The sequence below is a fragment of the Phaenicophaeus curvirostris genome, chromosome 9 (genome assembly GCF_032191515.1).
Source record: "Phaenicophaeus curvirostris isolate KB17595 chromosome 9, BPBGC_Pcur_1.0, whole genome shotgun sequence".
Classification (NCBI taxonomy): domain Eukaryota; kingdom Metazoa; phylum Chordata; class Aves; order Cuculiformes; family Cuculidae; genus Phaenicophaeus; species Phaenicophaeus curvirostris.
Genome location: NC_091400.1, coordinates 2,923,822 through 2,940,344, shown reverse-complemented (window position 1 = coordinate 2,940,344; position 16,523 = coordinate 2,923,822). Strand labels below are relative to the sequence as shown.

At 39.7% G+C, this 16,523-nt stretch overlaps 1 protein-coding gene across 4 annotated transcripts in view; it reads left to right on the top strand.

The window, feature by feature from the left end:
* The window catches only part of FAM13C (family with sequence similarity 13 member C), a 113,085-nt gene that overhangs the window by 74,131 nt on the left and 22,431 nt on the right, over positions 1-16,523 (top strand). For all 4 annotated transcript variants that reach the window (XM_069864363.1, XM_069864362.1, XM_069864365.1 and 1 more), the window contains 4 exons: positions 778-899; positions 7,996-8,056; positions 14,535-14,685; positions 15,043-15,108. In XM_069864363.1, the coding sequence (XP_069720464.1) occupies positions 778-899; positions 7,996-8,056; positions 14,535-14,685; positions 15,043-15,108 (400 nt within the window). The remainder of the gene's footprint in view (positions 1-777; positions 900-7,995; positions 8,057-14,534; positions 14,686-15,042; positions 15,109-16,523) is intronic.

Genomic DNA, 16,523 nt, shown 5'->3' with positions numbered 1-16,523 from the left:
CTATGTTAGATAGATATGGGAAGAGAGGCAGTTGTCCTAGAAGACTCAGTCCCAGGGTAGTTTTACACTTCATAGATGCAGTGTGGACATACCCCACGGACAGACAGACAGGTTTCTTAGAGTTAGCACAGAGCTGGTTCCTCCTGGGTACCTTCCACCATGATAGTGACAACTGCCTCTTTCTGGAGATAGATTTCAACAGTCTTTTTAATATTCATCTCATAGACTAAGTAGGAGGAATGAGCGTCCACTTATCCAACAAATATCCTATAGTCTAAATGTCAGTATAGAGAATAAGTAAAATGCTACTGATCAGGTGTTAGAAAAAATGGTTAAACCTTACAAATCTTATTTAAGTGAACTGCTTTTGTCAGCCAAAACTTTTCTGATGATGCCCAAGTAATAAAATACTACTGACATGTGAGTAAATAGTTTCGATTTAAATATGAATGTATACATAAGCAAAAAGACATCAAATTCTGTATCTAACCTCTTAGCTCAGAAGCTGAAATCTGTTATCTAACTAATAAACAGGAAATAGGTTACAGTCTGCTTTGATTTCAAAAAATGTTTTGCAGTGAAAGAAGATACCGCTGTGTTTAGCACGTTTTCTAGTCTGTGTTTTCCAGTTGTTTCCAGATTATTACCAAAAAATAACAAAGAGCCACAATCAGTATCTGGTCCCATGCAGCAGTTTTTTCTCAAAGCAAAATATTCAGCTAAGCCCGATGGGTACTGACAGGGCATTCAGCATTTTAATTCTTTTGCTTTGTGCAGGAGCTGGAGAGTGCGTTGCCGGGCCTCTCAGAGTGGCCGGGGAAGGCTGGATCCTCATCTAATGACTATGCCCAGAACGTGGCTTTCAGGTGCCAGGAAGCAGTTGTGAGATTTCAACCAAGGTAAGCCTCGGGATGAGATAGTGCATTTCATTTCTGATTAACTGTAGGAAAGGCTTATTCATTTGATGCCTTTTGTATAAAATATTCAGTCTCCTGGCTCCTATTAGCAGTTGTATTCTGTATTTATATGCCTAGAACTCTTTGGAGAAGGTGAAAAGGATGAAGATAAGAATGCAAATTTCATCATTCTTTAAACCCTTTACATGTCAAGCAGGAAGAACATCCTCATTTCAGAAACTTTGGTTCTTCTGTGCCAAGTTTCAAAAATATCTTGGCACTTCTTTTATTTTCCCCAGTGCTGACTTGCCTCACTCTTTCTCAGAGCTGTATTCTCACTGAGAAATGGCAATTGGAATCCATACACTTGATTTTAACATGGGTGTGTGTTTACTTATAATTTAGACCCTGGATGCTGTGGTAACTGTACTTCCAACACTTTGTAGGATATGGGATGTTCAGGTCGGGCACTAGCTGAGTCTTGATGGCAGGTAACGCAGCTGATCATGAAGTAACTCAGCTCTGGTAACTATTCATAGAATCATTAAGTTTGGAAAAGAACTCTAAGATCATCCAGTCCAACAGAAGTCACAGTTCCTCATCCCATCCTTTATGGCTGTGCAAAAGGCTGGAAATGGATTTTCAACTTGCCCAACTGATGCAATCTACTAGTGAGAGTGTGTCCTAAGCATATTTAGCTCTTACAGACAGACTTGGACTGTGCAAATAAGATCATGGTCTTCGCAGCCATCAGTTTCCAGGGTGCTAGATTACAAATTTCCCACGCTCAGGTGTTGATTTGGCCCTGCTTTGCTGCGCACATAGAGTTTCAGGCAGGTGAGCCAGGTCTCTGCTCTTTGTTCTCTGCATGTGAGCCTTGGTGCTATGTGGCAGAAGCTCTGTCCCTCTTTGGAGGGACTGGAGCACTAGCTGTTCATCCTGGGGATGCCCAGTTGGTTAGGGCATGGACAGTGTCATTGCCTCCAAGGTCTGTTTTAAGTCAGGATTGGTTAGTAGTGACAGTTGCATCCCAGCTGCAGTTCTGTGCTTTATGTGAAAGGAACTGGTTGCCTTCACCACAACGTTTAAATGGCAGTAGTGTAAATGTTATTCATTTGTGCTTGAAAAGGAAGCTTTAGCAGAATGACCAAGCTGTTAATTAGCTTTCACAAAGAACTGTTTTCATCTTCCAATGCTTGTATCTGCAACTGAGACACTGCGGAGTCCTGCATCTCAGAAAGTGTTTCTACTTAGTCCCAGCCTAGGAAGCTTCATGTTTTTTTTTCACGCTAGGACAATGTAACATGGATTTCTTGTAAAGAGGAGCATAGTGAGTTTGATATCAGTTAGATCTACCCAGTGGCTCTGCTGGTAGGAGGTCTGTGTATGACATAGTGAAGAACAGAACAGGCAACATAAGAGAAAAAATCCACAGAAATACAACTCCTAAGTGTATGTGTTGATTGCTGTTTTGGGGGGTACGTTCATTTTATGATAACCACTGAAAGAGCGAGGGAGAAGTTTTATTGAGATTTGAGGGAAATGGAAAAACAGACTTGGTGAAGAGGTTCACAATCAGAAGAATGAGGGAATACCATCTGTCCTTAGATAAGCTTTACCTGACCTGTGAATCAAAGATTTTAATTTCAAGAGGTGTTTGCCATGCACGATTTATGAACAACAGCATCAATTCAGAATATGAAGTGACATTTGCATGGAAAGAAACCTTTGCATTTTATTACAAGAACATGGATTTCTAATGCTATTGCTAGTGGTTACATTGAATACTGCTCTAGTCATTGTGTGTAGTTTGGTTTGGATAAGAGTGTAATATAACCTGCACCTTTGGGAGATAGAAGTTATATGCAGGCCCCAGGAAAAAAATGTTACAATAAAGAGAATTACCTTTTTCTAACACAATAGGATAGCCACTATGGAACAATGCATGTGATTACAAAAAAAGCTGCCTTCTCAAAGACAATCAGCAAAACTGATGTCGATTGCAGAGATGTATATGCTGTTACCTGAATAGAGGATGGTGTTTTCTTCAGATGTTGGTACAAAGAGAGGGGTCTGAAACATGAGACTTCTGGGCAGTGGGAATGTCAGTGTTTCAGAGTAAGCTACATTCCAAGTCAGTGTGGCAAGTGCACTTTGGGTTTAATTTTCTGCCAAAGAAAAATTCCTGAAAGTTCTCCCTTTTCCCCATTCCCCAAATAAAATGAGAGTGGAGTGATACCATTTAGTAGGACTCAGCCGATCCCTGGCTTGGTCCCTAATTTCTGCAGGGGCTGTAAAGTGACAGTTGCTGTCATACATATGACTGTTCTCCAGGAAAACTGGAAAAGCTGGGAACCTTGGGCTGCCTTGAACCTTGTGCTCAGCCAGAGCCTCTCAGAGTTTCTGTGCTCCCGAGGGAGACCAAGGTCTAGTGAAGCTTGCAGTATTTAAGATTTCAAGGCAAGTGGCTTTTGAGAGTGCAGTTCAGGAGGGGACTCGTATAGTTCCCATGCTAACTGCTGAAGAGCTACAACTCACGAATGTGTGGGAGGTAGCAGGGAAGCTGCTGAAATGCTGGTGTCCCCGCACCGTATGTTGGACCCGCGCGGGTGAGGCAGAGCTTGTGAGGCTGCATTCTCACACAGGCAGCAGGTGAGCAGGGAGAAAACTTGGTCAGATTCCCTCAGAGTCCTGCCTCGGACCTAGCACAAATTCATCATGACCAGTGTCTGCAGAGAGCTTTCTGTCAGTAATCAGGATTTGCTGAAGAAACATTGCTTTGCTGGGAAATCAGTTCTTGAGAACAGGAATCCTGGTATTAAAATGATTCTAAACTAAATCCTGGTGTTGATGTTTATCATTCCAGTGATACTCCTTGTATAAAAATAAATAAATAAATAAATAAATAAAGTGTAGGGATAGGACAGAAGGGAGAAATATAGCATCTTAGTGTAGCCCAAGTAAGGACTATGCCTAGTGAGCACAAGAAACACTTGTGATATGAAAAACAAGTGTGGTCGTCCACAGTCAGCCTTTATGTAACTGCTGTGATGGATGAGACAGGCACTGCTGTGCTTGCTTTCTGCCTGGCTGCTTGTTCCAGTATTCAGAGACTGCCCAAGGAGTAGTTGAACAACAGCCTTGGGCCCAAACAGCTCCGAACAGCCTTAGGCTCTTAATAGTGTTGTTTCTTTCACTGCAAGTGTGCACTTTATGTCCATCCAAAAGCCTGCTTCAGTTCTGCTTTCTAAGGATTCATATGCATGCTTTTGAAATATTCACCTGCAGCCCTGCCATAAGATCATAGAATCATAAAATCACCATGTTGGAAGAGACCCACCAGATCATTGAGTCCAACCATTCGCATCAATCACTAAACCATGTCCCACAGCACCTTGTCCACGCGTCCCTTAAACCCCTCCAGGGAAGGTGACTCAAACCCCTCCCTGGGCAGCCTGTTCCAGTGCCCAATGACCCTTTCTGTGAAATATTTTTTCCTAATGTCCAGCCTGAACCTCCCCTGGTGGAGCTTGAGGCCATTCCCTCTCGTCCTGTCCCCTGTCACTTGGGAGAAGAGCCCGGCACCCTCCTCTCCACAACCTCCTTTCAGGTAGTTGTAGAGAGCAATGAGGTCTCCCCTCAGCCTCCTCTTCTCCAGGCTAAACACCCCCAGCTCTCTCAGCTGTTCCTCGTAAGACCTGCTCTCCAGCCCCTTCACCAGCTTCGTTGCTCTTCTCTGGACTCGCTCCAGAGCCTCAACATCCTTCTTGTGGTGAGGGGTGGTGGGGTGGGGTGAGAGAGGGGTGTGACTAAGTTTGAATTTCATAAAGCTTTTGGCCATTTGTGGAGGTCTTAGAGAGGACCTTTTTGTTTTCCCGGCTCACACGTGTGTTTGTTGTGGGTTCTGCCTTTCTGTGAAATCTTGTCGTGTAACCTCTGGGTGCAATGAACAATCCTGGGACACGGTACTGACACTGCCCTCTCCGGGCTGTTATCCTGGTGGACCATCCTCACAGTGGGAACGGTGAACATTGCTAGACTGGAGACAGGGAAGGGGTATTGGGACATCTCAGATTGAAAGTGAATCTGGAAAAGAGGTTTCACCCTACAGCAAAGTGTGTGGTTTGCCCAAGACACTCAGCACATGTGGCAGTGTGGGGTATAAACACGTAAGTCTCCTGAGGACAGAGTTAATATAATTCAGGTTTGGATAGGATTGAGACTTGCAAATTACAGTCTCTAATGCTCGTTTCTGGACTTAGTCTGGGAAATTAGAAGTGAATTTACTTAGATTATCTTTAAGCATTTTTCCTAGTTTTTAAGATTATGTGGTTTTATTTGAATTTTATATGAGTTTAGAAGTGAAATCATACATAATTCAATAATTCACATGTTCTGGACTGTTTTTTAAACAGCTAGCTGCTCAGGCAAATTGATCTTTCTCTTGAAGTCTGGTAGGAGCTCTAAATACTCTTTAGTATTTAGCTTTTTTTTTTTTCCCCCCAGATTTTCTTATGGCCACAAGCTTCAACTGTACGTGTTGCTGGGTTGCATCTTTGTCATCTGTGCCATGCAGAACAGGATAATTCTGCCAAAGCTAGAGTTGCCAGTCTATACGGAGGGTGAGAGATCAGGGCTTTCATATTTCATAAAGAATGGTATAATATAAATTTGAGTAGTAGCTACAGAGACGATTTCATTTTCATTATTTCATGTGATGCAAATTACACAAAATAAGGTTTGCCTGCAATTATTCAAAACTTCAGCCAAGGCTTAAAATGATTTTAATATACTCAGCACAGACAGAAAATAAGGGCTTCTGCCTGCTGCTTTTGAAGTTAATGGATATTTTGTGATTGACTTTTAATGAGAGTAGGATCCAACCCATAGTTATTAAATTGTAAGCCCTTTGTTGCCTGGTGACAATCAGATAACCTGCATTTGCCTGGCAGAGCAGTTAATCTTGGTGAAAATAAAAGAAGTGCACCCAAAACACTATATGAAGTTCAGCTCAGCATACATATATGGCTGTTAATGGTCTTCACACAGAAAAGGGTATTCACCTTAATGACTTCAGTATCTCCTGAATCCAAAGAATGCAAAACTAAGAGCATGTTACTCCAGTATTTTTAGAGAAAAAGAAACAGTAAAACACAAGGTTCCTGCGTCCTTAAAACAGCAGGCAAGAAGATCATTCAGAGTGAGAGGTGGTACTTCAGGGGTGTTGTAAACTTTTTGCTCTCCCAAGTGCAAGACTCATGAGTGATACAGCTGCAAATTATATAGAACTTGACATAGCACCTGTAAGAACTGCTGCTAGCATTTAGTTTTTTGTTGGTTTTATTTATTTTTTTTACGTTTAGGAGAGTTCACTTTTGCTGTGTTATACACCCTGAAAGGAGTCATCCAAATGAATGCCAGGAGTATATAAATCTGACATGTGTCCTCTTTTTCCTTGCTTTGTGTCTAGCTCCAGTTCAATGCAATATAGCACCTTAAATATTTTTTTCAGTGCTGAATTAAATTTTCAGCTGTTTGTAGCCTTGCAGTTCCTTCCTTACAACTTATTAAACCAAGCTATAAATACTTCAATTTCCTATTAAGTTAGTGCTTTTGCTGTCCCTGTGCTTTTTCTGGATTTTCTTTAACTCCCTCCTGCTGCCTCGTACCCTCCTCTCTGCTGTCTGAAAGCTAGAGATTGGTTGTTAGGCATTAATGTTTCTGTTTCTGTAATTCCATTTTCCTTCTGTCCTCTTCACATTATGGAGACATTTGCTATTCATTTTTGGGTGAGGTGATGGAAAGAATATATACATGGGGAGCTACTTAGGTAGATAGGTGCTTGTACAATAGTCAGCCAAGGCATAGCCATCATTTCAGTCTTTAAATTCCTCATAAATATATGAAGGACCACAACAAAGGCCTATGCATCTGTCTGTACTGTTTTTGAGGTCTCTAGAGACTATTAAAGTTATTTGGTTTTGCTGGGATGACTCTGAGCACAATAGGTTGAAAAATAGGAATTACTTTGTCCAAAGGAATCTGATACTGTGTTGGTTTTGATCATGTCTGTGAGCGAGTCTCACAGGGGGCAGCCACCTTTTCAGCAATAAAGAATCTCATTCTCTGAGAGCAATATTTTTCTTGCTTCAGCTGAGTTGTTAGCTTGTGAAACATCTATGTCAGGCTTTGAACTTGAGTGTGGAAAGCTTCTGTTTGCTTAGGTAAAGGACAGAACTGTGGTATGAGGCTCATCTTGTTTTGCTCATTTTTTTTTTTTTGCTCATCTTTGTCATCAGTTTGCTCATCTTGTCTATGAGAGCTTTTTGTTAGGCTTCAGTTGCATTTCTTGATAGAATGAATTTGTAAGCTGGTAGGTGTGTGGAGCCCCAGGCCACAACCACGTCTGCCTGGATGGGGCACGTTAGCCACACTCAGATTTTTCCCTTGCCACTCCAGGACCTTCCTTTCCTATTTCCATGTAGAGAAGCAGTAATAAACTGAGGGAAAACCAAAGGTATGGACGTCTTTGACGGCTGCAAAGTGACCCTCATTAGAAAATCTGGAATTCTCTCCTGCTCAAAGGATTTTGAGCTCCTCATGATTGTCCCTTGGCCTTTTAGGAAATCTGCAAAACAGTACTTAAGCAGAACGTCGAAGACTGGGAGCCTGAAATACCATCAAGTTTAAATATGGAAAGATTTATTCTTTATGGCTCTGAAAGAGGAAAACTCTTGTTTCTAATTTAAAGCATGCTTAGTTTTAAACACGTTTGAACTCATTCTTGGTTTTAACCCTATTAGCTCACTGAGAAAAGTACTAATTCTGCTTCTGTAAGATCCTTTCTCTATGACAGAGTGAGCCCAGATTTTACTGTCATGGTTTCCAGGAGCTCATTCACAGTTTAAATACATTATTAAATATATTCCAGTAAAATCATTGTATAAAATACAGGTGTAACTTTCATAGAATGTTATTTTTCAATAAAACAACTTTATCCCATACCTTGTGATTTATGTACAGACCTGATGAAAAGTTTGAAATATCTGCAACACAGATAAGCGATCTGTTTAGTGAAAATACTTGTTTTGTTTTGTAGAATAAATGAGAACATGTGCATTTCACCAAAAGAAGCAACTGAGCAATTTAACAGAAAGGAGGTAAGCTTAACAAGATGTTGAAATAGTGTTACAAATTTTGTGTTAGATGTTTGGTTTTGTTAATTTTAAGGGCATGCAATCACTTGGGAATCTTAGGCTAGTTTTTAATGAATCATTCTAGTCCTGTTTTTTGAGAAATGATTTAAAATGTGATATGAGACTGCTACAATAATTTAAGAGCCAGAAGCAATAGAATTTTAAAATATTTTAAGCCAACTTTATGCTGCTTTCTGTTTGTGCTCAGAAAAGAATTAAACATTCAATATTGACTGAGAGAAATGCCATCTTTTAAGAACATTTGATTTTTTCCTCACATTACAGCTCAAATGCGTTCAACTATCAGTTATGTTTTGCTTAAAAACAAGGAGTTCTCAGGGTTGCTACATCCTGCATAAATAAACTATGAGTGGTATAACATAGTGTAAAGGTGCTCTTGTTGTAAGATGGGAGGAGGGGAGGGTTGGAGTGAAGACATGAAACAAGGAAAGCCAAATAACACCTATGGCACTTGGAACAAGAGCTGTTTTCACAAGGATTATGACAGGAGGATGGTGTGAGAGTAGAGCACAAAGAAGCTGTTTGTGTGATCATGTCAAACAATGGATGAGACTGGGCTGGAGTCTCACAACCAGCAATGTGCTGGAGGTCAGAAACAAGCCTTGCAATTGTTCAAGGTGAGGAATTTTATAGGGTGTCTCCCACAAACAAGGGTATCTGCATACCAGCACAGAGTATGCTGACATACTGCAAGGGTTGTATAGAATACTGGACTTAAGGAGCAGACAATGTTTTTAGGTGTACACCCAGACAACAGAACAACAGAAGCAGTGGGGAAAAATGAGCTGAGGGGAAGGGAAGCTCATTCCTGTCAAACCATGGAAAAACCAGCTTTGTTTCCATACTGAGTCAGAGAACATCTATGTCTATTAATAGATGGCTGACTTTCATTAGGGGAAAACCACAATGTGTCCTTTTAAAGGAATTCAGACTTAATCTTCTCCTTACAATGAATTATTTCCTGTGCGTTTGTGTCATTGTTGTGCATCTCACTATTAAAAGTCTCAGTGCTAACTAGTTAGGCACATTTCATACCAATATAAGGGAATATGTTCTGCCTTTGTCTAGCCAATTAAGGCCCCAGGAGAAATCACTGAGTTATTGTTTCTTTTGAGAAGCCCCATTCCAAATAATCACCAAAGTTTCAATTTAACATTCTTGCAAAGCATTCCTTAAAGGTTGATATAAAATATTATAATTAAAAAAAATCAGTGTAAGATATTAAAACAGATAATTAGATCAGAAATTAAAATAAATTGCTAATAATTTATGGGAAATGAGCAAAGGTTACATTATGGTGCTTTCTTTTGCAAAGTCTTAGATTGTATTGTGTGTCAGGTCTACTGCAAACCCAAATGGACAAGTTTCATAAAAAAAATGAACTCCCTTTTTGGGTTAGAGGAAGTGATGTGTCTTCTCAGCGCTCACTTTTGGCATTATACAATCCCAGGGCATATCTTGTTCTATCTTATTGTTGTTTGCCTGTCCCTGTAAAGGAAGTTCTAAATGGAAAATGTCATATGCCTCAAGACACAAATATTGCCATAACAGATACCACAAAGATTTATTAACATTCACGTAAAACATGCCTATCTTATTTCTACCTGAATCTAAGATTAAAAAACAAGCGAGATGCTTTTATATGTCAGTGTTCTAATGTGACGTGTAAAAGCATTAATTTCCTTAGAGTGAAGAAATTCAGCTGGTTGATATTTGCTCAGTTTCTTTTCTATATAGATCACCTCAAAGGCCATTAAATACTGAAAGTTGTAATTATTATCCTTCTCTGCTACAGCTGATTTCATAAATCTAGTAAATCCATCATTAAACTGGATATAATAGAATAGCTTCCTGCCCTGGAAGAGCAGGAGCAGATCCAGGGGCAGGGTGCAGGCAGTCTTAGAAACATCATGGGTGGTGTAGGGTAGTTTCAGTTGATGTGGAAAGCACAAAGTCTGAGTTTTACTCCTCCCTTTTCCCTGTTAGCCTCCAGGCTGAGGGCACGCAGGGTCCATGGGTGGGTCAGACCTATTCCCTTTCCTTTTTCCTTCAGTTCTTAAATTTACCAGACCTTAGGATATCCCCAAGGATGAAGCAAAGGATGCTGATAATAGTGATGTTTTTTTCAGGGAAATAATTTCTAACAGCAATATCTCTCTTTTGGTCATTGCTAGCTATCTGCTCTCTCTGTGGATATGCAGTGAGCACTGATTGATGAGCAGATTTGACAGTGCTGTAGCTCTTCGTGCCATAAGGGAGAGCATGGGGCTGCAGGGCTCCATTTAGCACACTGCCTCCCATGTATTTCAGGGGAATTCTGCTCATTGTCATGGCATTTTGGTGACAAATTGAGAATATTTGTTCATTCAGAGTCCTATCCTTCAGAGGGATTTAGTGGTGTGAGTGCAGATATGTGGTGTTTATCTCTAGATGTAAGAGGTTATCTGTCATCTCAATAATTTCTTGCTCTAATGTCTCAACTCTTGATTTTCAATAATCACGGGATGGATAGAGAGATGGTCAGTGGGGTACAGTCTATTAGTTGGTTTCTTTACTACAGGCTGAGCTTGCTTTGCAAATGATAATACTTTTGTATGGTGTTTTCTCCAGCAGGCACAAGTGTGATACTATAATGACTATGTTTTCTTAAAACACTAGCAAAAATTACAAATAGGATTCTGTTTTCCTCAGACTTCTTGTAAATGTCTTTATTGTCTCATTATCTTCGATCTGGAATAATGCAGGATGTTTTTAGTTCTTCTTGTGGAACTGGCGCAGCTCAAGTTCTTTGAATTGTCAGTTACTTTAAGAGAAAATAAGAAGAGATAATAAACCTTTGTCCAAGACAATCATAACTGTTTCCTTTTCAAACTTGCAAAATATTATTCTTAAGAGGCAAAAATATTTTTAGTTTTCCAATGAAACTTAAGGATGCATTTTAAATATTACCGTGTCCTTTCATTTGCATTAGCATGGAGCAGGAATTACTGCATCAGAAACATTGGTGTTAGGCACCAAAGCTGGAATGAACATGAATTCAGAACTGTTTGAACTGAGATCATTAGCTGATATAATATGCCATAGCTTAAATTACTTCAGAGATGTTGGTTTCCCATATAGGAGCTTACTAAAATCAGTGAGGTGGTTTTTGATGTATCGTGCACTGTGGCAGTACTATAGTGCTCAGCTGTGTTTTAGGGGTAAGGTGAGGTTGGTGGCATATTCCAGATTCATCATCTCCCTGGTAACATCAAAATGATCAAAGGTACTTACTCTTCTTCTCCCTACATCAAAACCCTATCAAGGGCACATTCATGAAATCATATCAGGTATTTCTATTATTATTATGGTATGAATTTTTTTAGTATTTGGCAGTGACTAGAAATTTACCATCCACCCACCTTCCACAGATGGGTGAAAAATATCATTTAGAGCAACTGAATATAAACCAGCTGGTGAATTACAGCATAAGCATCGCTGAAATACATGTTTGACAGTGTAGACTGTGTGAATGCTTTTATACTGAACTTGTCATAAATATTAATGCAGCATAAGAAATAGTGAGGCAAAGTGAATGTGTTTTCTTGATATGGGAATATTTTTCTCAAATGCTTGAAGTAACAGTCTATGAAAGTTAGGTATATTTGTCAGTTATTCACCTACGTTCACCTCGTATATTCTCCTGGTTTGATTGCCTGTGTTTTCTTATTTGCTGTCAGAATTTCTCATGATAAGAGAAATGCCTGGACTTAGGTCAAAGTCCAAACCAGTCTGTAACTGGTATGATAATCTTTTGTTAGATGACATTAATGCCTGTAAAACGCTGCTCATTTGTTCTGATAATTCCACAGCCTTATTTGGGTCTAGCTGGGGTGAGAGGCAGTGGAAAAAGAGACCTGTCATGTCATGAAAGCTCTTCCCAAAACAGTGACGTGGGTACAACTGAATTCAGCACCCTTTCTCTTGACAAGGAAAATTTACTGCCACTTGAAAGCTGTTGAAGGCATGTCACGGTTTAGCCCCAACTGATTCAATTTTGGCAGCTAAAACTGTGCAGTTGGACTCCCAAATCCCTTTTCCCTGACCCCCAGGGGAAGGAAAATGAGAGGAAAAAGACTTGTGGGTTGGAAACTAAATCTACAGCTTTAATGAAATGATATTGATATTAATAATGAAAATAATGAGAAAGTAATAAAATATATACAAGTATATGAGATCGTGGTCCCACCCCTTGATGACTATACCTCACTCCAAATACTGCAGAGCAGACACAGGTGAGTGGGAGGAGGGAGCTGAGCTCAGGAACTGGATTCAGGAATGCAGGGATGGGGAATCAGGAGCAACCAGATGGATGAGGTCCTCGTTGGATGTTGGCCATTGCAGAAGTGGGCAAACCCTTGTGGATGGGACTGCTGGCTACCTGACATATAGAATGGGTGCTAGGGTGTTAAGGTTGTAAATAGAGAGGCTGAAAGTATTCTTTATGCTGGTCTTCACTGGTAAAGCCCATGTTGGGCACATGTTCATACCTAGAATACACTTCTATAGCAGCTAGGTCAAAGTAGCCAGGTCAGTTTGAGGTAATATGTGTAAAATATGGGATCAGACAGTGACTTGATAAGTGACAAGGCAAAGATCCCAGTCATTCAAGAGTCATGGGGAAACTGAGATGTGAAGGTGAGGCACTGCTGGTCAAAACAGGTAATTTATCCTTATAAATAGCAGCTGGGCCAGAAGATGGTAACCTGTACCCAGGAACAGTAAAACTATATTCTGTCTCAGATCATAGAAACCAGCCCTATATGCCGTATTTTTAAAGAACAGTATTGCATTTAGGCATTTTGTTATGTATCACTGCTTGATGTTGTAGTCACTGCAATCCTGGTATTGTGAGATAACATGTCAAAATGTATCTTGACAACAGATAAGAGGAACTTAATTCTAAAATAAATGTATAGTACAACAGAAGATACTTCTTTGCTTGCATGTCTTCAATACCAAGGTGCTTCTGATAGGAATGGCCAGAGCTTCTGTTCACTCTGCGACCAGAAGGAAGATTTTTGAAACTTCCCTGTTTTTATTATCTCCTAGAAAGAACTACTTTTTGCTCCCTTTTCTCTGCCTAAATTCTATAAAAAGAATGAAAGGACTAAGGCTGAAACCTTCCCCACTGTTCTCAGCCAAATTGGTTTCTTTCTGGTTCGTATTTTTTTTTTAAAAAACCACTGGCATCCTTCGGTTTATAAAAGGGCTGTATTAAAATACAAATAATGCAAAAACTTATTAAACTACTCACTAGATAGGTGACATTGTTACACAGAGGAAATTATTCCAATAAATAAATGCATTGTTTCATTAAATGAATCAATAAGTTGGTTTCAGGTCTTTGACAGAGTGGAGAAAGGAGATTTTCAGGGTAGAAAATTGAGGATTATTTTTCTGTTGAAACTCAGATTTCTTCCCAGCAATCAGTCTTCAATATGTACCATTTGAGTGACTTAACATTTTATGTATAATTCTTTGTGTGCTAGTGGTGTGATTATTGAGACAGCCTTCTGTGATTTTGTTTTATGGTGTATTTCCCTTGGAAGAGGGGAACTGAATGCGTGGGGTATCACAGTGACTCATTTTGCCCGGCGAGATGGTGATTAGGGCTTTCACAGCATTTATATCGCAGCAAGATGCTTGTGTCAGATTGTACAGCTGAATATTGCAGGCAGTATTAAAGATTAAAATAAGAAATGGACCAAGCACGACACAGTAGCTGGAAGAGATGTTATAGATAACTAGCCTTGTCCTCATTGATTTGTCTGCAGCAAGTGACAATGGTCTGTTAATTTTACCTTTGCAGCAGAAAGGAAATGAACTGGCTGCCTCGTAGAAGCGGCAGCAGCCTACATAAAAGCTATGTCCACATAAAGAAGTGTCTCTAAAATGCCAATTAAAAAATATCTCTTCCAAGAATCCCATGAGGGAGTGTGTTCTCAGTAACTCTTTGTTCACTGCTGCGTACTGCACAATAGGCTGAGGAGGGAGATTTGTTTTTTTGTGAATGGTAAATGGGGAGGGACATAATGTCATCAGATTGTGATGTCAGCCCAATGAGTGAAATACTTGCTTAGTGTATTGCTTCTCGACCAAGAAAAGGGACACCATATCACTTTGGCTTCCTAGAATAAATCGCCTTTTGCTGACGAAGTCATCTTTCCCACGTGTCATGAATAATCCATGTAGATTGGGGCTTAAATAACAAGAAGTCAAGAAACTCATGGAATAGTGCATGTTTGTTCTCTTGCACATCCTCTCCGAGCTGCTAGCGAACACCCCTTTGCAGGCGCTGCTCATGGGCTCAGGGAGTTGAAGAGCTATCGCTGTATTCTGTTGTTCTCCATCTAGCCCAATGTTCTGCTTTTGTCTGCAGAATTCTTTGTTGAAGCTACAAGCCCTCGAAACCGATCTCTGCTCTGCATTTCTGCCAACCCAGGAAGAAACTCCTCAGCTGCCGGCACCCAAGGATCCAGCCCCTTCATCTGGCCAAACCAGTGTGCAAGCGGATGGGGCCAGCTGTGGAGGTAAGCGATCGTGTCATGCTGTGTTCTCATTTGCAATTATAAAAGAGCCTTGTGACTTGCAGTTAATATCAGATTTGCAGTCCTCTGGGAAACGGTGCAGAGCTAATGCAAAGCACCATTTCCTGATGCACATGCTGTGTGATGTAAAAAGGAATGATACCTGTTAAAAGAACAGAAGTTAATGGCTGTAGCATTCTGTTTTTCAGACAGGCTTTAAAAATCCCGATTCCTTTAATTTCAGTTTTAATCTATTGGGTTTTATTCAAGTAAATTTATGCTCTTTACTTCCTGTGTCTGTATTGTGTGAGATCACCTGCCATATCATGTAATTCTACTTTTTGTCATTCTTTTTGTCAGAGCAATATCACTTCATTTCTCCTATTATTGATTTTAATTTAATGCATCAGCAGAGAGATAGTGAAGGTGAGTTTTCCAGCATGTGGATTTTAATCATTCATGAACCTGTATTATTACCCATCTGGGTAAAATGTGGTGTGTTATCTCTCCCTCTTCCCTCAATATGGAAACCAGTCCTTGCAAATAAATAGCCCTGAGGCTCAGCACTATTTTTGTCAATTCATAGCTTGTAGTCACAATGCTGGCAGAGTCGTGATGCTCAGTAAAAGAGGAGTCGCTGTTCATGAAAATAGGTCAAAGGCAGTATGACTAATACATCTCACAGACAAGTGACATGAATACACAAATACTTAAATCGTTTACCATGTATGGTCCAAATTAAGGCAGGTAGGTCAGTAACCCCTTTGCAGTTGATGGTTTTTATGTCAGAATAAAGGCTGGGTTCAGAAGAACTTATTTCAGAATAAGATTTTTCAGCAGGAAATGGCAATAAGTTATTCACCTAAAAAAAACCAATCACAGATGATAGTGTTCTGCTTAAGAAATGCTACAGTTTGAGATATGTATTGCACAGTTAAAGAAAATTGTATATAGAATCCAAATTGTTATAAGGATGAAGGAATGTAAAAAAGCTTAAATATCCTGGGATTTAGCTAAAAACCACAGATTCTGTAGCCCAGCTAGGCAAGTACCTTAATGGCTCTTGGATACAGGTATGAAACTTGCACTGGTGCTAGTCCCTTGGCATGGATCTGAGGTAGAGACAAATCCTATATCTGTGCTGCACAGACAGAGACATTTTGCATCCAGAAATCTACACCGACTCTTCTCCTTTATGGCAGGGTGGGGTTTTCCTCCTTTTCCACTAGTTTACTGAATTATTTTCTTCAGGTAGTTTCATAATTTATTGTTAGGATGGTTCATAATTGTTTTCTTTGCTTATTTTTGCTGTTTTGATTGGATTTTCTTTTAATTCACACTACTTCTGATACCCTCTCTAGCTTTTATTTGTCTATTTGCAGCTACACAGGCAAATATTCGATGATGTAGCAATTCTTTCACACGCTTCAGAGGATACTTTGTCACTGTAGCAGTTCAAACTTAGGCTTTAATTAAAGCTTACGTATCTAATGGATTTTAATGTAAACCCATTCCTGCTAACATCAGCCTTGCGATTTGTGGTTTTTGTTTTTTTTTTTTAAATTTGCATTTTGCATAGATAGAGTTATTCCTAATTCTGTCTCTTAAATTACTACTGAAATCTTCTAACAGATTCAGTTTGGGTGCAATTTTCACTTGGGACTACTGGCTGTTTCAAGTCAAACTTGATGGAAGCCCAGAAATTTGTACCAGGATAAGAACAGAGTTTTTAGAGGATGTGCCATAAATATTATGTCCCTAGATATTAGCCTTTGCTTACTGAATCAGGCAATAAACAATTTAATATTAGCAATGTAAAAATCCATTATTTTTAAAATAAA